Source organism: Antrostomus carolinensis, unplaced genomic scaffold (assembly GCF_000700745.2).
Source record: "Antrostomus carolinensis isolate BGI_N321 unplaced genomic scaffold, ASM70074v2 scaffold23671, whole genome shotgun sequence".
In the NCBI taxonomy this organism is placed as follows: Eukaryota; Metazoa; Chordata; class Aves; order Caprimulgiformes; family Caprimulgidae; genus Antrostomus; species Antrostomus carolinensis.
Window position 1 is genome coordinate 19588 of NW_010292361.1, and position 21164 is coordinate 40751.

General features: G+C 38.1%; 1 protein-coding gene across 1 annotated transcript in view; it reads right to left on the bottom strand.

The window, feature by feature from the left end:
- Positions 1-20247, bottom strand: part of CDC123 (cell division cycle 123) — a gene marked incomplete at its 5' end in the record, with an annotated part of 33754 nt that extends 13507 nt beyond the window's left edge. The window contains 7 exons of the mRNA XM_010176949.1: positions 2101-2176; positions 4118-4166; positions 12633-12739; positions 13458-13553; positions 17435-17467; positions 18266-18320; positions 20176-20247. Coding sequence (XP_010175251.1) covers positions 2101-2176; positions 4118-4166; positions 12633-12739; positions 13458-13553; positions 17435-17467; positions 18266-18320; positions 20176-20247 — 488 coding nt within the window. The remainder of the gene's footprint in view (positions 1-2100; positions 2177-4117; positions 4167-12632; positions 12740-13457; positions 13554-17434; positions 17468-18265; positions 18321-20175) is intronic.
- Positions 20248-21164: the final 917 nt, after the last annotated feature.

Consider the following 21164-nt stretch of genomic DNA (forward strand, 5'->3'; position numbering starts at 1 on the left):
ATGTATTAGTGATGGCATTTCGCTATTTTAACCATATACAAAACACAGACATTAAGTTTTACTCTAAGACAATGCTGACTACCTCCAAAGATGTCCTCTTCAGAAACATTCATATGAAGTTTATGATGCCAGTGTAACTTTCAATTATTAATATCACTGCAAAGCTTAACTCAGGGCTAAAAACAAAAACCAAGAGATGGTGGCATCTCAGGGGATGCAGATGTGCAACTGGAAAATCATTCACTACACTGTGCAAGTATCACTCCTTAGCTTGACTGACAGGCTTATTAATTTTAAGAGGATGGGAACATATTGTGAAATATCTTGGAACTGTCTTCAGAAATGCAGCTGGAGTGCTAGCTAAAAAAACCCCCATACTGGTAGATCTACTAGGTTTCAAAGCCTAGTAATTAAACATACAGAGTGTTTAGTTAGCCACCTTACAAATGCTTTGAGGTATTTGAAACTATATAGCACTAGATATATATTCTATAATAAGTCTACATTCAAATGCTTTAGAGGTTATTACAGTGACACGTATCTCTGGCAGCTGTGGTGTTGCAGCAGCCCATAACAGGACAGGATTCAGCTCTTCCCCCTTCAAAATGCTATGTCAGTAGCCATTAAGCAATGCCAGCTTAATGGAGAATCTCTGCTATTAAGAAGATAAACTCTGTCACAGAGAACTGTAATAAACCCTGCAATTGGCATAAATGGAGAGAGAATGGGAAGATGAGTGTGGAAGCACCAGAAGGAACAGCCAAATAAAAGGGCTATGAGAATGGCATGTGTTGACAGCACCTACATTAGCACATCTCAAAACATCTATGTGCAACTCCATAGGACGCCCAGATCAAGAAACAAAGAAAGAGGAGTATGTTCCTAATGATTCATAGAGGTGGGACAGGATGGAGCAACAGATTGCTGACAGCTCCTAACAGATACAAAAAGGCACATCCAAAACAATCACACAGTCAACATGCTGAGAAGAAGCCAGGAGAAATAACGAGGACTAAATAGCTAATATCCCATCCCTTCCACACCAGCACAGGGAATCCTGGACAAACCACTGGCATATGTGCATCTTGGTGCTTCTGAATATGTAGGTATATGACAGACAAAATGAGCAAACTTGGTTTTGTTTTAAAGCAAAAATAAAATCACTTCCTTCTTTCCTACAAAGTCTGGATTAGAGCTTTGCTCCATCACTGTTGTAACATTTCCTTGTCAGAAGAGTTTAGACAGAATGATTCAATCTTGTTAATGACAAATGTGCACCAATCCTGTGCTATTTACATTTCTGTTCATGTTTAAAGATTCCACATTGGACCACACCAAAACCAAATTCATACTCCAGAATAATATTTAGCCTGAAATTAAACCCCTCAATTCAAGCACCTGCATGTGCACTAGATGTCTAAGCTCCTGTTATAGTCAGCAGAGAGTAGTCAATACATCTAGAGGAGTACAATTCAACTACAGCTGCCTACAACACACACTGTAGCACAGTCTTCCTGTCCTCCAGCTGCCTCCCAATGCACCCACCAGCTCTTTGCGTGCTGTGGATAACTTTGCTGTTCAGTGCTGCTTCAAACATGTTACATTTAGGATTCTGAACCACAGTAAAAGATCACCAGGTTTCCTGACTAAGCTACACTGAATATAATATGAGTTCAGACACCTTGTACACCTGTGGACATGTTCTGACCTCCCCAGTTTTCTGCATATAATATCTACATGTGTTCACATTTTATCATAATACCCAATTGCCTCTGTATTAATTCTGCAAGCTGGCTACAGTGCAACTCCTGAATATAAAAGAGTCACAGAACAGCCTTTGGATGAAGTTTCTGAATTAGCAGTAAGAATTAAGAATGAGCCCACTGTAATACCGAGCATGCTGTGGTGTCAGGCTTTCAAATATGGTGGGAAGAGAAATGTGGCATATCACACTTTAAATTACAGAAAGAAGAAGAAAACATTAATTCCAGAAATGAGACGTGATAAGAAGGAAGTCTTCAGATTTAACTTTGATTCAAGGAATGCAAAGAAACTCCTCAGAGCTTCCCCTAATGATTTTATATTTAAGAAAATCCTTACCTATAAGCTTGTTTTCCTTGACAAAGCATCTGAATTCTGCACCAGGGATGAGTTCACACCATTTGCGAAGAACGAGCTGTAGAGGAAGAACAAATGACAACATACTGTTTCAGAAAGGTAACAGGTAACTTTTTGTCAACAAGCATGCCTTCTGGATCTACAGTTTTGCTGGAATTATAGTTCTTACTGATACAAGAAAACAAAACAATCTTAATCTGCAGTTCCCATAATCATCTCAGCAAATACTTCAAAGCAATTAGACTTAATATTAATTTCATAGAATCACAGAATGCTTTTGGTTGGAAGGAACCTTTAAAGACCATCTAGTCCAAACTAATTTGAAGCAGAAAGGTTCAGACTGGACACAAGAAGAAACTTCTTCACCACAAGAACTGTCCAGTATTGGAACAGCTCCCTCACAGAGGCTGTGCAGCCTCCATCCACTGAGCTTTTCAGACCAGATAAAACACTCTCCTGGTTTTGGCTGGGACAGAGTTACTTTTCTTCCTACTAGCTGGTATAGTACTGTGTTTTGGATTAGTAAGAGAAAAATGCTGATAACACACTGATGTTTTAGTTGTTGCTAAGTAACAAGCCAAGGACTTTTCATCTTCTCATGCCTTGCCAGCAAGTAGGCTGGAGATGCACAAGAAACTGGGAGAGGGCATAGCTGGGACAGCTGACCCAAACTGGCCAAAGGGATATTCCAGACCATATGATGTCATGCTCAGCATATAAACTGGAGGGAGCTGGCCAGGGGCACAACCCAACTTGATCCTATCACTCACCCAGCTCTGAGCATGAGAATGGACTAGAGGCTTCCTGAGGTCCCTTCCCACCTTAATTACCTGATGCTCTTCCACTTTTACAGCATCTGTAACTTTGATCCTATCACTTACCCATCTCTGAGCATAAGAATGGACTAGAGGCCTCCTGAGGTCCCTTCCCACCTTAATTACGTGATGCTCTTCCACTTTTACAGCATCTGTAACTGTGAAATTATGAAACAACTTCAAAGTTACATTAATGATAAAGCATGGAAAACAAGAACCCTGCTGTAGAACACAACAAATCTGTCATGGAATTGGCAGAAAGTTGCTCCCTAGTCAAAACAGCTGATGAGCAGAATTAAATTTAACCAAATCAACCTCTATTCTGGTACACACCCAAGCAGAATTCTGTGACGTCTTTGAAGGCACAAACTAGTTTAAATAAGGACATGGGAGAGAAATAGTAACACAACTATTATAGTCAATAAGACAGACTGCCTGGTAATTAAAGCATCTCTCTGGCACTTTCTCAAGTTTCTGCATTTCCTAAGCTGAAATATTCAGATGTATCCATTATTTTGAAGGCCTCAATTACTGTTACCGGATACTGGAAACTCCCAACATCTATCAAGTGCAGCAGAAAGACCTCAGTAATCAGAGATGACATTCCCAACTGCAGTGTAAAGATGAAACTCTTTGTTCCAACTTTTACACGTCCTGTGCTGTATTTACATAAAAATTATTACAGAAATGACTAGACACTATCCTAAAAGCAACAGCACCACACAAACAGTTTAGAGTATTGTTAATATCTACATCGCTAGCTTAACATTTTAATCTGATAACAAGCCTATGAAACAAGATAGGACAGACCACTTCAGTTCAGGAAGTCCCCAGTCACTACAGCTAGCTTCTTTCTGAGTAACCTCGGTGGTGACACTCACAAGCAGCATACTATCGAGAACACATGACTTTCAGCTACTGAACTTGTCATTCCTGGCAAAACCTGACAAGACATGTGATGAAATTGCAAGGAAGCTTCAAGAGTCTGAACTTTAGCTCATCTGATCTGTAATATAATGAACTCCTTCTGACCTGTGATGCTTAACCAGAATTCCCTACACTGCCCAAGCAACACAATTAAAACAAACAAAACAAAATTTTATGGGCACGTAGCCAAGCACAGATGGCTCCTTGCCTGTGAGAAATTCATTTACGTTACCCAGAAATCATGCAAAAAGTCCTACCTCATAGTCCAAGGAAGGATCAGGGGAATCATCAGTACAGTGAATAAATCTGGAAAAGTAAGGTACAGGCATCAAAATCAGCTTTTATATATAGGATTTTAGCCATAGTGAGAAAAATAACTCCAAACTGTGAATCACAAAACTACTGTTAAATTATCTCCAAAACATATAAACCAAGTAGATTCAATACATCAATAAAACAAACCTCCTTTTGACAATTATTGGGGGGTAAGGGCGAGGGGAGGGCAAAATCACCTCTTTTCATCTAGAGAAAGCACTTAATAATTGCACTTCCACATAATAATAAAAGCACTTCCACATAATTTGGAAGCACTTAAATTTGGACAGAGATGTGGCTAAAATGTGTTTATTTACTGTTGATTTTTTTTCCTGTTTGAATCAATCAACAGTGCTGTTCCTTTCCTCTTTACTGTTATGTTGGCCTAACTGGATTCTCGAAGAACCAGATAAACTTGAGCAATCTAATCTAGTTTCATTGCAGCATGTTTTCCCTAGTACTTTTAAAGTTTAACTTCCTAAACCACACAACAGAGACACACCATCATGCCTTACAGCAGTTCATTTCCATGAATAAGGGATGCAAAACAGCGCCACTCTGATTCCACAGCATGGTATCATTCTAAATTAAATGCCTTAAAAAACACTCTTACAAATCTCTTGAGAGTGGGGAAAAAACAAAACTATTTCCATAACTGCAAGCAGATGTCAAGGTTTCGTCCCTTGTGAGTAGCTGACTGTATGAGCCACCTTTCAGGAACTATTAAGAATGAAGCCAGTTATACCCAAGCCAACTTCTAGGTACCTTTTTGTCGTTTTACAGCAAACCTTGCAATAAATCCTGTAACTTTCAAAGGGAATTAGCGAAAGAACATGTATTTTCCTTCCAAGTGTACTCCCTGACCTTATTGGCATCAAACCACTTTGATGCACAGAACTGTGTGAAGGGTTACTGCTGAGCAATAGTCAAATGTCAACATTTAGACTATCTCCCTTTGGCACTGAATTTAGTTAAGCAATCCAAACGTTTAACATCTCTAATATAAGCATTGCATTTGTAAGACATGGCTGTTCAGCCTTCGGTTTCAAGTGAAGAGCTGTCATAACAGTTCATTCAGTACGCTGCCAGCAGAAATAAATTTCCCATATTTTAGTTTAGACTTTAATATCCACCACACGCAGAGAAGAAGGGTGATAGCAGGCATGCTTTCCAAAAGTATTGTAATCAAACAGATCGTATATATCTGTGAGCCTATGCAAACAGATAACATCCTTCAACTACAGTCGATAATTCCCACAATTTAAGAACTGTCAAGGCAATAGAAACAAACTCATGAGAGCCTGCAGTTTTGCTAGACTCAAAATTCCTCCCTTACAAGCATATATGCCTACCATGCTCAAGAAAACATCCCCCCTCCCAAAAAAACCCCCTATTATAAACTATACATAAAAAGGCAGCTGAAGTCCAGCACGTGGAGATTTACAGTCCCTGCACACTAGGACCTAATTATGGGGGTTGGAACTGGATGATCTTTAAGGTCCCTTCCAACCCAAACCATTCTATGATTCTATGATTACCTCCCACAGACTTCCACACCTGAGATTGGGATACCTGTGATCTGCTTCATTCCAGTAAGTCTTTTCCAGCAGTGAAAAAACAGCCTTACCAACAATCAAAATTATCCCCTGTTCAATCCTCAAATACTTCAGGAGACAGTTATGTGGGGAAAGATATTTCCTCTTTCCTTGGAAGTCAGAAAATGAAATCCTTGGGTGCCATCCCAGGTCACAAAGACTGCCCAACTATTGCTACCAAATCAAGCAAACAGGCAAAATGATGAATGTACAACACTGCAAGATGCAGTGATGTATTTCTTGAGCCTTAATGACACAGTTCAGAGTACAAATGAGGAAAAAATGGGGGAATCCAGTGAAAAACAAAATAAACTCGGGGTTTTGTAGTCTCACTTTCCTTCTAAATATTATGACTTTTTGTCAGTAGGAAGATGCTACTACCACCCCTTTCTGGGGTGTAAATGTTGAGCAACTTGAAGTAGTTTCCATTTTATATTTTTTAACAACTTATCACAGCATTAATTGTTCAGACCCAGCTGATTTTCAGGGTTTTGTAGTCTCATTTTCCTTCTAAATATTATGAGTTTTTGTCAGTAGAAAGACACTACTACCACCCCCTTTCTGGGGTGTAAACATTCAGCAACTTGAAATAGTTTCTATTTTATATTTTTTAACAACTTATCGCAGCATTAATTGTTCAGACCCAGCTGATTTTCTCCATTACCTATGGCCTTTTGACTGTAAGAGGCAGAAGGCTAAGCAGGGTTTCTTTAACCTGCACCCTATTTAGGTTTGGAGGTACTTGAAAAAAACCACTCAGAAAAACTTCAGGAACTCAAAATTGAGAGATATCTGGACTCTTTTATGAAGCTTTTTAAAATTGTCATTTTGAATACTACAAAGGGTGAAGGAATTAAACTCTATTGCTTATAGGCCTCGTGCTCTGGTCAACAGCTTGTTTAAAGATTTATACTTAGATGTTGAGAAGGATCAAGGTCTCTTTACATGTAGCAGCTGTATGTTGATCTCCAAACGTATATACAACAGGAAACACTACACAAAGCTATTATGCAGTTCAGTTTTCAACACTGAGAAAAGTAATTTAAGAAGGTTTGTAAGACCTCCAGTACCTATCCTGCTAAGAGAGCCATGAACTCATTTGCAAACCACTGAGATTATTCTGTGTATAATAAACTTTATGAATATAATGAGAATTGTAAAAGTTATATACTACAAAGGGTGAAGGAATTAAACTCTATTGCTTATAGGCCTCGTGCTCTGGTCAACAGCTTGTTTAAAGATTTATACTTAGATGTTGAGAAGGATCAAGGTCTCTTTATATAGAGTCATAGAATGGTTTGGGTTGGAAGGGACCTTAAAGATCATCCAGTTCCAACCCCCCTGTCAGCAGCAGGGACACCTTCCACTAGACCAGGCTGCTCAAAGCCTCATCCAACCTGGCCTTAAACACTTCATACATACGTAGCAGCTGTATGTTGATCTCCAAACGCATATACAACAGGAAACACTACACAAAGCTATTATGCAGTTCAGTTTTCAACACTGAGAAAAGCAATTTAAGAAGGTTTGTAAGACCTCCAGTACCTATCCTGCTAAGAGAGCCATGAACTCATTTGCAAACCACTGAGATTATTCTGTGTATAATAAACTTTATGAATATAATGAGAATTGTAAAAGTTATTAAGTTTCTGACAGTTCCCCTGCTATGATCTAACAGTTTATTTTAAAACCTTAACAAAAAAAAATTACAAAAAAATCAAGGAGCAACTTCTAACAGCCTTTGAACTGCATCTTTATTTCTTGAATATTGAACTTTGCTGGAACTTTACGGACTAAGAGAAATAGGAATTTCATGCACTATTCAAAAGAGTATCTTGTGCTATACTGTAAATTGCTAGTGAAAATGGGAATGTGAGTAAAACCTCAATTAAAAAAAATCATCAAAGCCCTCATTTTCCACATCCTCTCATGTGGAACTGTTTATCTCAAAATAGGTTATACTGAAGTCTAGACCAACAGCTACTGTGCCAAGTCACATCTTTATGAGCCAACACTGCCTCCTATGTTCTGTTAGAACACAGGCTGTTATTCCTCCACATCTCAGAAAAACTTTGTAATTTCTTTATGATTTTTAATTCAATATTTAGAAGCATTAAGTCTGGTATCAAAAGTGTAGTCAGAATGCTAGCTTAAAAACAAAAACAACTGAAATATCTGCTAGGTTTTACAGTTAAACAATGTGTTTAGGAGTCTGATGGAATAAACCTTACTCTAGAGCAGACCTTCTCAATTGCTCTCAGAAAGAAGAGCTTAAATTTTAACCAAGCCATCTTATAAACACCTAAATAAATAAAAAAATTGCATTTCCCCTCATATTCCTTTGTGTCTTGCACACTAATACATTTGGAAACTTTTCCTTGGCCCAGTGGGAGTTGCTTCACCTGTTCTGTTCACCTTGTAGCTATTTCTTACCTACTAAAACTAGCACAGATGGTCCTTTCACTCGGTTTCTTGGGCTTAGGCAGGGTTGAGTGGTTACTTTTAGACTCTTTACTTCACCTGTCTAACCAGCTTCTCGAGAAGTTTTCAGGAATGAACTTCAAGAAGTAACAGGTCCATAGCACCAGCTGGTCCAATAAAATACTGAGAGTCAATTTACAACACTTAAGTGCACATCAGAAAACAGCCATTCTCACACGTGACTCATTCTGTCCCTCTAACATAAGTCAAATTTGAACTTACAGGACTTCTTATTTCACTCCTATGGTTGTGACTATTAAACAACTGGGAAAATAAGAATATTTTAGCATTCAAAATCCCAACAGTAATTATCTGCACATTTAAAACATCCAGTATTACCCTGTAGAACAGGAACAACCTCCAAAGTCTGACAAAATTTCCAAGGTTTATTAACAAGCATGACATAACAACAAGCTTATGTTATAATTTAAAGGGCATTATAGTATCATTGGAACTACTGTTAATATTTATGTCAGTTTCAAGGTGGGCAATCATGTCTCAAGAAAATGTAGTCCACACATTCTAACAATAAGGAATAAAACTGTTTTAAACCAATACACTCAACAGGGTTTTAAAAGGATTTTTGTTCAAAGGAGTTTTAATCACTTAATAGAAATCCCAATTAGAAAGATAATTTTTTTAATCACATATCTACAACACTGTTTTTGAAAGCCTACATTAAAACCTGAAAAGTTAAGGATCACACCACCCACGAGTTTTTTGTGACCTCAGCTAAGTAAAATGCAATGCTTACTTTGAAGCAGAAACAACATTGACTACATTAATGTGTGCGTCACTCTAAGCCTTTGTTAATTTATACAGAATTAACAAGGAGGAAAGTTAACTCATTATTCTGAGCTTTCCAACCAAACAAAGTGTGAACATCATGAGCGAATCCAAACATTTAAAATAGTCAAAGCTTATCTAGTCATGCTCAGCATATTTTCATTAAGGCCATATATTTTTTATGGTTTGTATTGAAGTGTTGCATCGTTGAAGTTTTCTCAGAACCTGAGACAGTTGAGAATTACAGCAAGTAGAGTTCCCTGACCTGAACAATGTATAGACTGATATCAGATAAACAGATAGGAAATGGGAGAGGAAGGAAGAGGGGGAGGGGGGAAGAGTGGTTTGCCTTAAATCCCACATCACTGGCAAAGCTGGATTAAGAAACAGATCTTCAAATTGCCATTCCAAGTCTTTCCCATATTATGACCCGTGAAGTGGAATTTTAAGTTAATACAGTTGAACAGAAAACAAAAATATGACAACAAAAAAAGGGTATACATTATTTCAGCTGTTACTTATTCAGGGCAAGGAAGTTTTAGACCATACTGAGTATTAATGGAAGAAGTAGAAACACAGTGCATTTATCCCTTCTCCCTCTGCCTAGTCCTTCCATGGGGTTTGGGTGTATTATGTACCCAAATTTCATTTGTTCAGCACTTCAAGTTCTTATGCCAACTACATTTTTAATTTCTGCTTGCTAAGGACTAGGGAACTGGCAGCTAATCAATAGTGTAATTAAGGCAGACCACTGTTCTGATTCAGCAGTAATCATTTCACTCTTCGGGTGGGGACATTTTGTACAAGTAACTTGTAGCAATTTAAAAATACCATGCACAGACTGGACAATAACAAATGCTTTAATCAAGTACAAGATATTAATGAAATATAAGATACATAGATTTTTACATATCACACACATTCCTCTAGTTGCATTCAAATTCATGGAAACTACAAGGCTGTGCTGCCTACGTTAACTCTACCAAAACAACAAAGGCTGTTCTGGCAGAAAAACCCACGTAACCCAAATTCATATCAACATTAGATCAGGCTTTATAGGAAGGGAAATAAATACAACACTTTTCAAATGAAACTTCACCTGAACCTTTAGATTAGGTGATGATCCCACAACGATGTCACAACGTTGGCTTATTTACCCATCCAGCAGTGGAGCTGTGCTATCTGGCGGTGCATGCTGTCTTATCACACTGGAAAAGGAGTCTACATGGATTGGACTACTGCAATTTGAGGTGTTGTCTTTCTGTTAGAGGTTATTCTCCCACAGCAGGAGCAGTAGGAGAGAACGTGCCTGCTACAGGCTGCTCAACTCTTTTTAGTCTGGTGTGAACTTAAGGTGAAATTACTGATGGTTCAAGTTAACACCCATGCTGTGAAATCTCACCGCAGAGGAGCTGGAGTGCATTCACTGCCTCTACTGCTAACTCAGCGCTGGCTGCAGAGGGAAAGGTGAACAGCTGAGGTACTAACTTAACCTGATACGAGGTAAAACCTGACCTAAAATGCACCATTTTTGGTCTCAGTGAAGGTGGTCAAACCCACTAATTTGACCATACAAATGGCATAAACTAGGAGCACAAACACACACAGAGTTGTCACATCTTTTAAACCAAATGGTGCTTCCTAAACACTTGATTGTGTCCCAAGCTCACTAGACAGTGGTGAGCCAAACAGGAATTTTCCAAGGAGCTCATGGTACTTTTTGGTGAACCTCTTTATACATGAGGATAGTAGAATACAAAAAACCTTATTATTTAATATTCACAAAGGACTTGATACAAAGGGTACAGTTCTGATTTTCAGACCCACAAGGCTCAATCCTGAGAGCAGCTACAATAAAGAACACGTTAAATTTTAGAGCTCAACCCTTTGAGCAAACGTTCCTCAAGAAACCTGGCCAAGTCATCTAGCCTCCCGTTATGGGAGGCCATGAAAAAAACCTTGGTAAGGCACCAAAGGCTCCTGAGAATTACTAACCACTCACCTCTGCAATTTAAACTATAGACTTCTCATCTGGCACATCCCTTTACATTTTCTGTGATCCTAGAATCAAAAATTATCAATGCTTGCAATTGTTTCCCCAGTCCAACATACTTCTCAAACTGTCTTCTCACTCAAACATCATCTCCCCACCTTCTCAGTCTCTTCCCCTGTATCTCATAATATTGTAGGTTAGAAATAACGTCAAACCGAGCATCAGAATCGGACTGACAGTGTTGCTAGCACTCCATAAATGCAGAGATAAGGATGAGGAGGTTGCTACCTATATTTTTTTCTAATGTACCAACAAACTGAGGGAAAAGTGTTATTAGAGTTGTAGGAATAAAAAAAGAAGGCTGTTGCACAGCATTAATGCAACTGGTTTCACATTTTAGACAAGACAATTATTTTTGGGTCATAAGCTACTTAACACAGGACTACTGTGCTTGGTAACCCTCTATAAAGCACCTAGAACAAGGACTCTGCATTTGATTGAGTCTCCTAAATATTGCAGTAATATAAATAAGTACTGAATAATTACTGGAAAGCAATCTCTTGGATTCCAAGACATGGATTGCCCATTTTCTTTGAAATTCTGCTTTTCTGAAAAAAAATAATATCAATAATAGTAACAAGAACATTACATTCCAATAATTTTATTTTCTTTCAGAAAAAGGTTGTATTTTAAAAATTAATTACATGAATCAGATGCAGGTATTACAGGAGGAAACTGATGCTATACAAATAAGTACTCTCTTCATGTGAGCAGACAAAACAAACCCCAAGCACATGGTATTCATAATTTTATCTGTAACTATCCCAGTAACAGTTCCTCAAGTGCATTTGTTCAAGATCTACAATAACTTAAGTTCAAAAGGAGCTCTAGGAATACATTAGCAGAAGTCTCAGGCACCTTCCAGGCAGCCACACGAACTTCAACAACTTTAAAATTTGAAAGGGACATGGTAAAGTCATGCTTTATGAGAAGTGGCAATAATAAGGTAGGTAGCAGCAAATAAATGCCAGGACAGGTGTGAAGGGGAAAAAAAAAGATTAATAACATCACTTGCTCTGGAAAGAAACTAAATAAAAAAGGTCTTACTCCATAGTGTCATTTCACATGTACTGCTTTAATGTAATGTCTTCCTGTTTTGCATTTCATCCATTTGCATATTAAAATCAAGTTAATTAACATAGAATAAAATGGTGGCTGCTCCTCTCCTGTTGACTGAAACTAGCTAAACAATTCCAGTTTACTAGGAGAGACTCACTCATGGTAACTAACAACAGAGATAATTTGCCTCGCAATTCTCTGCACTGAACCAGGCCTGGCGTTTATTTGTGCACGGTGGAGGGAGGCAAAGAAGGAGAGAAGACATGGGAGGAGCTTTGAAGAACAATTAACTAATTACTGTACCTGAAACTTCTACCTGAACAACTCTGAAACATGAATACATCTTCTCCTCCTCTCAAATATTTATCGTTACTTTATCATAAAGAGTAAGATCTTTCAGAAGAACTGAAAAGTTACCCTCAGAGGGCTGGGGGTTTTTTTTGACTGGGTATAAATAAAATTGTCTCCTAGAAATGTACTTACGGCTGAGTGAGGTCACGAGTAATGAAGTCTGAACTCTTGAAGAGGAGGAAGATGTCACTGAGAGCTTTACATTTCAGAGAGCTGTTCATTGCTATCCAGTAGGCATCCTAAACAAAAAAGGAGATGATGCAAAAATGCACCTTTACCAGCAGGAAGGAATGCAAGCTGCAGCTCCAGCAGAACTAAATATTATGCAACATTTTAAACACATGCAGAAAAATATTTTTTTTATTTTGAGGAAAGCTTCATTAGCTGTTTCAAGAGACACAACAGTTATTGCTTTTCTTATGAATACTCTGTTGAAAGCAGAGTAAATCCATTTTAAAAAACCTAAGTCTTTGCCTTACTGCTTCCAGGTATGTTCTTGGAAGGCTTGATGGAACATAAGTTTCCCTTGAGAATATGATACAAAAACATTTGGGTGCACCCATCCTTAAGGTATAGTTACAGTACCTAAAAATAAGAAGAGGGAGGTTTATTGCTTTTTTAAAAAACATGGAGGGTTTAGTCTTTATTCCAGGCAAAGTTTTCAACTAGTATCCTAAATGAGAAGAGTCTGACCACCATACTGTTATCTGTGACAAGGACACAGGATTTTATGTAAGAAAGACAGCGCTGTCTTTCATCAGCCTCACCAAACAGTGCACCATCTAGCTCTAATCCACCAGAACAATCTGCTGTATCATACTTCACTGATATCTTGTCTATCACTCCTTCCTTTATCAGAACCACTAGTCACTTCTACTTTCCAATGCATTAAGATAAAACAAACAAAAAATCCTTATGTTAACATCTGTTACAAGTTTTGGAAGTCAGCATTCTTACCCTTGGAGCACTCCAATTAAGTTTAGGAAAAACACTACCACCCAAGGAACTTATTGCTTCTTGAACTTTAGCTGTAAACTCAGGAAATTCTGGTGCCTGAACAAAGAAAAATGACAACAAAAAAATCAATTTCAATACATTTAATAGTGAAGTGTAACCAAGTTCTAAATACCATTAGAAATACATATTGTAGAAGGAATAAAGGTCTCCAAAAACCAGGAACCAAGAACCCCACAAAAATAACGTATTCATAGAAATAAATTGTATCAGGATCAACTCTGACATTCTTTTAATCAGAGAAAATTGAAAATATGTTTCCAGTTCTCACTCTCATTACTAGCAAGATTATGATGTTTTGGGTGTTCCCAAAATCGTGGAATGTTCATCATGAAAGCTGCAACAACTGGCAAACATGCAAGTCAAATAAACAGACCTTAAATACATACCTACTGTTTTTATACCTGATGGTAGATGATTGTATACAAATAAGATCCAAGGAGATTGAAAAACAAACAAACTTCCAATAATAGTTTGTTTAGAACTAAACATCCCTTTAAAAAATCTAAAATACAAATATTGTAGCACTCTGTCAAAGCATGAAAGGGTAGAAAGAGATCAGTTCTGTTTTGTAATAGTTCTCTAGTTGCAATTAGGAGTACAGTAAGAGAGCAAAAGTAAATAAATCAATTCATAGGCAATTTGAGTGACAGCTCCTTATTTAAGCTTTAGTTTTATAAAATGTTGTTAGCAGTACTTCAACTAATTAGCTCTTAAATTAAGTCTTAAAGTAGGTCCTTAACAATATATTGTTTCAAAATAAAGGGCACACTGCAGAGGTGTGGGTTGGACTAGAAAACCTGGTCTTGTAAAGAACATAGTCAATATTGTAAACATAAGACAGGGGGAAAAAAAGCTCCTCAAGATGCTATAAACTCCGCTCTGAATGTGGTGCAATAGAAAAAAACAGACTGCTGACCTTTAAAATAATATGAAAGGGTTTCAGGCATACGTCAAAGATTTTCCATATAATAGGATTTATAGCAAAAACTATGTAAGAATACTCTTTCCGCCTGAATATTTGTAAACTCAAAGATAACTTCTAGACTAAAGCTAACTGATGGCTCTAGAACAACAAAGCCCTCACAGCTACACAAGTGACCAAAAAATGTCTATACATTTTGGCATCTCCTTTCTGCAGACCCCTGGATTCAGACACTTAAAAAAAACCCCTCTCACATTTTACTGCAGTGACCTAGACTGAACTTCAAACATTGTGAATCTTCCCTTAGTACATTACCTAGTCTCCATGGAAAACTACACTTCAAAAACTGAAAAAGCACTTCTCTTATTTTACTTTACTTTTAGAGCTTCAGCCAATTCTAGAAATTGTTCCTGTAAGAAGTAAAACTCTTCATGCATTGCGTTCTGATCCAATCTCCTCTTGTTTTGACAGAAGTCAGGAGTCATACTATATATGTAATATCAGCACATACTAAGCCTCCCTCAGGAGATGTTACCATTCTGTCACTTGATTAATACAAGTGAAAAAATATACACAAGAGGATAGTTCTAAAGCTGCATAAACAAGCTAAATTCTAACATTTCCTAAATTCTGAATGCCTGACTTTGCAAATAACAATATTAATGCATGGGGGTTTTTTTAAACACAGTTTTCTATAATCCTATATTCTCACTCTTCTTCAGAATACAGAAGGGGAAAGGGAAACAAGTTCTACCTGGTGACTCAGGCAGGTTACCAAAATCAGAATAACCACAATCACAGCCAACCTTACTGCTCCCTGAGCTAAGAAACCAATAGAGAAGTGTAACCTGGGGTTTATCGTTAGTAAAACACAAGTGCCCTAGGCTGACAGTGAACAGCAGTCTCCAGCTTGTCCCACTGTTCTTCCAATACCTGAAGGGGCCTACAAGAAAGCTGGGGAGGGACTTTTCATAAGGGCAGGTAGTGACAGAACAAGGGGAAATGGGTTTAAGCTGAAAGAGGGGAGGTTTAGATTAGATCTTAGAAGGAAATTCTTTCCTGTGAGGGTGGTCAGACACTGGCACAGGTTGCCCAGAGAAGTTGTGGATGCTCCTCCCTGGAAGTGTTCAAGGCCAGGTTGGATGAGGCTTTGAGCAACCTGGTCTAGTGGAAGGTGTCCCTGCTGATGGCAGGGGGGTTGGAACTGGATGATCTTTAAGGTCCCTTCCAATCCAAACCATTCTATGATTCTTTACGCATTATGTTCCCCACTGTCTCCCTGTTCAGCTTCCACGTTGCTACTTGATCTGTTCTCATCTCTGAGGCACTCCAGGTGCAGCTCGCTACCCTTCTGCATTCTACACCTGCTGTTTCCTCACTCTCTTCATCACTGTCAAAGTGGTAACAAGCAACACTTAAAAGCACAGAAGACTCTTTCCATTCACTCACTAGCCTCAGAGAAGCCCCTAGTTTTCAGGTAGAGAAAGCATATTTGCCATGGACAGACTCAGAGCAATCATCTACCAAATTTACGAGATGGTAAAGAGCACATTGTGAAATTCTACTTTTAAAGTCTCTTTCTTTGACCAAATGTAGGTGTATTTTTGTAGGAACTAGGCACAGGCACAAACCATGTTAATTATTAACCATTTAGAAGTTAAAGGTTTGGCAAAAGACAAGGCCCTGCCAGAACAAGAGCAACCCTGGAGGCCAAAACACCCCTCTTCCTCCTCTACCCCTGCTTTTATTGCCAAGCATGAGGTTATATAGTATGGAATATCCCTTAAGACAATTTGAGTCAGCTGTCCTGATTCTGGCCCCTCTCCTTCTCTTGCCTCGTTGCTGGGGAGGGTTCTGGGGCAGACTGAGAAAAGAGGAAGCCTTGATGCTATGCAAGCAATAGCTGAAAGTTAACTCCATGACAGCCAGCCCCAGTAAAACGTTAGCTGTAAAGCTGCAACCCATCAACAGTACACGATTCTTACCAAGCTAAACTGAATCTCTTGGCCTATGTCCTTCTGATGGGTATCACATCTCTTCCTTATGTATTTCCCTGTTGTGTTGTATGCTATGATGAAACCTGATTCAAAAGTCTGATATGATTTCTTCAGCAACATTAACATGAGCTTTACAAAAGATAAGATGGATACCAAAATCCTTGTTCTGAATAATTTACAATCTAGGGCAACTACTTTATCAAAGCTTAGATATTTGAATTGAAGCTATTAACGTGTGCAAATTCAGCATGTATCAGTTTTAAAATCTGTGCTATAAATTCTGTGCCAGCATACATGCAACTCTAAGCAGGGGCTGTGTTGATATTGCACCTAATCCAGTGTGAGCAATTCAACCCTATGTTGAAGATCAGGGAGCTAACAGGACTGAAGTAACAGTATCAATAGCGGACAAGTGGTGCACGTGTATTAAATCTGACCCTGACAGGGCAACAGCAAGTTTCAAAAAGATATAAAAATAAAAAAAAAAAAAATCAAGAAAGCCTGATTCTAAGCCAGGCACAGTACAAGGAGAACAAAAAGACAAGAATAAGAAAAAAAAAAACAAACCAAAAACATAGAAAGAAATGTACTTAGGAGGAAATAATGGCAAAGGTGTAAGAGAAGAGCTGTGAAAATTGAGCTGCAGGGGCTTCTGCATCCAGTCTGAGTAAGTAATTGGGAGACAGTCAAAGTGGTGAAAATGAAAGACAGCTATATTTAGAGCCCTGCTTCAGTTCATTTCCTACAGTCTAACCAGTGTGTGATTGTTGGGGATAAAGAAAAGCATTTTATTTTTAGTTAAACAAAATTAAGCCAGGAATTTTTATTTTTTTTTTAAAGCTACAGACATCTACACTGCCACCCATCTAGAATGGTCCAAAAAATGTTAGATACAGCAACAGATTTCTCTACAACAGATATATTTATATCTGTTCATATCACAAGGTTGCAGAAAGGATACCACTGGCAAACCCACATTAGGCTTCACAGGACCTTACCTTAAGCGTTGTCGTATTCTCATCATCTGACCACTGTTAAAAATAAGAACAAATTGAAGGTTACTGGTTTCCTGAGACATCCTTTATGATTTATGAGAACATCAGAATCCATATGGCTTCCTACAATATGTAGATCAAATCACTGCCCTGTAGCATAACATCACCATCCTCCAGTTATTACGACTGTAAATTAAGACAGGAAAAATAATGTATATTCAGCAGAAGTACTATTCTAAAGTATGTCTAGAAGATGACACCTATATATTTTAATTGTGATTTATTTCACAAACATTTCAGTATTCAACAGCCTTCCCTGTCTAAAGCTCGTCTCCAGCTCCAGCATTTCCATCCTTAGACCCATGATCCATTACTTTCACTTACATTTCTTTTTCATCTCCTTTTTGTACCTTCCATCACCTTGCACTTACAACATTTTTCAGTGTTTTTCTTCTAGAACACCCTTCTGAGCTATTATGGCCTCAGAGACTTTCACTGTTTCTTGAAATAACTCCTTCCAAACATACTCCACCTTCTGATTTTTCAGGGCATGAAAAAACATTAAGTTCAATTCCAACATCCTTCATCATTCCCTGCTCGTTACTACAAATGCAATCATCCAAGAAATAAAAGAAATTTAAAAGTCTTCTGTGAAAAAGCATAGAAAGATTTTAAACCTTCCCTGACCTCACAGTATAAATAAAGATGTTTTTAAGTTTTCCAAAGCAACTACCACGTGATTATTATTTTTGTGAAGTGGTCTCCTTACCTGTAAATTACACATTCACTTTTTTTTTTCCAGAGACTTGAGATTATGTTACATAATATACTGACCTGTATTTCCTCAGCATCGTCACTCCCCTCCTGAGCATGACTTGGTGGATCTTCTCTAAACCAAAAAATCAGCAGGAAAAGAAATTAAGTGATGGAATTTGACTTGATCATGTACATTACATTTCCACAGCACCTACCAGCTGTTGATCTCAAAATGTTTTTGTAGGAAGATAAAGCCTCAAAATTCCTGGCAGAGAAAAATCAGAGCAAGCCAGTACAGAAAACTGAAGATCAAAGACCCTGGTATTAGAGTTGGGCCCTACCCAAAACAGTTTGCTTCCTTCAAATTAGCAGATCACTTTCTGCCCTGAAAATGCCATGATTTAAGCTTTTCAACATGCTACTAATCATTCTTTTCCAACTTTACTGTACTCTCATAGAAGTACAAATTAAACAAACTTATTTAAAAAAAAAAAAAACAAATTCAATTTAAATTATGTTTATTATGTTTTGCCTCCATACTCATTTTCCAAGTAAAAATTCAAAAAACTTGAGTTTCACATGCTGACGTGTGAAAAAGCACTGGACTGCAAATATTCCCTTTAAGTTTTAGGTGACTTTTGAAGTTCTTCAGCCAATACAACTGAGTGCGAAGATCTTAAAGGAGAAGAACGAGCTCTTGAAGAGTGATTCACAGTAAGTCAGTGTAGCAAACAGGGTAAATTCAAATGCACATCCCTGACAAAAGTCAACTCTTCAACAAGCTTAAGTCTCTGCAGTCCCTTAATGCACTTCCACAGGGATTAAACTATTAATTCAGTTCTTGAGACCTCAAGGTCAGATACCAGTTCACTGAACATTAAAAGCAACTTTGGCCTTGATGCAAGAAGATCACATTCACTTGTAGCTAAGGAAGTTCAACTCAGAGAAAAACTGGTTTCTAAAAGGGATTTTAACTTGGAAACATCTTTAAAAATATCATTTAAGTCAATGATACAGCTGTCCATTATTCCACTGTAGACAGCATAAATTTTTTGTATAACATAGCTGTAAAGCCAAACCCTCAGTTTCAGCTTTTCTGAAAGCTGATTAAAAATAAATGGTTGCAAAAAAAAAAAAAACCAAACCAAACCAAAACACCAAAAAACCTTTCATCTTTACAAGGTGTTTAAACAGCTTCAATTTTACATAAATTGAATCCTGAGAAATTGCTCACAGCCTAATTGGTTGCTCTGTGAGAGGCACAGTACCAGTTAGGAAATGATGGATTTCTGAGTCTGATCATTAACAAGATATATGCATGCAATAATCATTTTGCAAGGAAGCCATACAGTGAGATTCTAAGCAGAAAACAAAGAACAAGGCTGGGTTTTTACTAACTGTTTCTCCTATCTATTGACCTCTTTCTTCTCCATCCAAAATCTTGGTATAAGTATACATACAGGACTTTCAGCCTTGTCATATGCATGGATTATACGCATGCACGTGATAATCCAAATTCAATAATTAATAAGATTTTTTTATATAGCTTATTTTATTGAGAATTAAACTCAGGTAATGTCACTTCACTCCTGCATAAGGTTGCAGGCATGTGAATGATGTAACACAGCTCAAGCCTCTGAGCTGGAGGCAGCCGTATCAAAGCAACTAAACACAAACCAGCAGGCTGTGCACCCAAGAGACTGGTAGTCTCCACAAGGAAAGGCAGAGAAAAAATGAGAGAACTGCCTCCACTTGGTCTAAAATGAAGTGTATTACATGGATTTTCGGATTAGGCACCAGCAAGTCAAGTTTTATTAACAGCAACAGTCAGCCCATCCACATGGTCATACAGTATGAGGCTTATCGCAGCCAGGTAAGTCAAATTTTAAAAACTCATCATGGAAAATATAGTATCTGTGTATAAAAATAGCACTGGAAATATAAAACAGTATTAATACTTGGAGGGCAGAGGGGAAAACACTCTTTACCTTCCAGAAACCACAAGCGTTCCATCATCCAGCAAATATTCTTTCACATTCTTTGGTAGGGGAAGTATAACACTGGAAAAAAACATGAAAATTATTTTAATAATTTATTATTAATATTAAAATAATGAAAATAATAAAATAATAGCAAGAATTTAATTTAAAAATTGTTTTATAATAGAACATATCTCAATAACAGTAGGTTTTAACCTCTAACACTGAAAAAATACATTTCTCTTTCTCCCCTTATCCCTTCCCAAAAGCAATGCCCATTTTCCCTCCAGTGAATTAGAGAAGAAAGAGGCAAAAACTTTAGATGAAAGGCACAAAAACGCTGCACTCCTTCAAAGCTCTAAGAAATTCAAAGAAAGAATATGTTTGGCCAGTGAGAAGGAGCCAACATGTTGCTAAAACTAAACATTTCCTTTCTGAGATCTGAACCAAAATTTGCCTATATCACTTGAAAATTCAAAAAAAATGAAGGACTATCACCAAACTTAACAAAAAAAAGCATGTGCAAAACACTAAAGCCCATAAAAGATTAAATGTTTTGATTACTAAAAGCCTGATGTCAGCGCTTTTTGATCCAATACGATAACTATCTCGAGCCTGGACTTTCCTCTGAGCTACTGGTAACCTGCAGCAACACCTTGGAAACCGCAGAATTCGCTCCAGCTTTCAGAAATACAAACACGAAGTGAGCCACTTGGTTTGGGTGCCTTCAGCTTCTTTGAGCAAGAGAGTGGGAATGGCGGGGATGGGGATACCAGCCGGTGCTCAGTGCAGAGCCCCAGGGGAGCAGGGAGCACAGGGGTGCCTGGCCTGGCCCGTGGCTGCCCAAAACACCCCTCGGAGCGCCGGGACAAGACCCCAGTTCCCGGGGCTCCAGCTGACGGCTCGATCAAGCCTCCCCCACCTCCATCCCAGCTCTGCCCCGCACAGGTCCCCTACATCCCACCCAGCCCAGCCCCACGCATCTCCCTGCCTCCTCC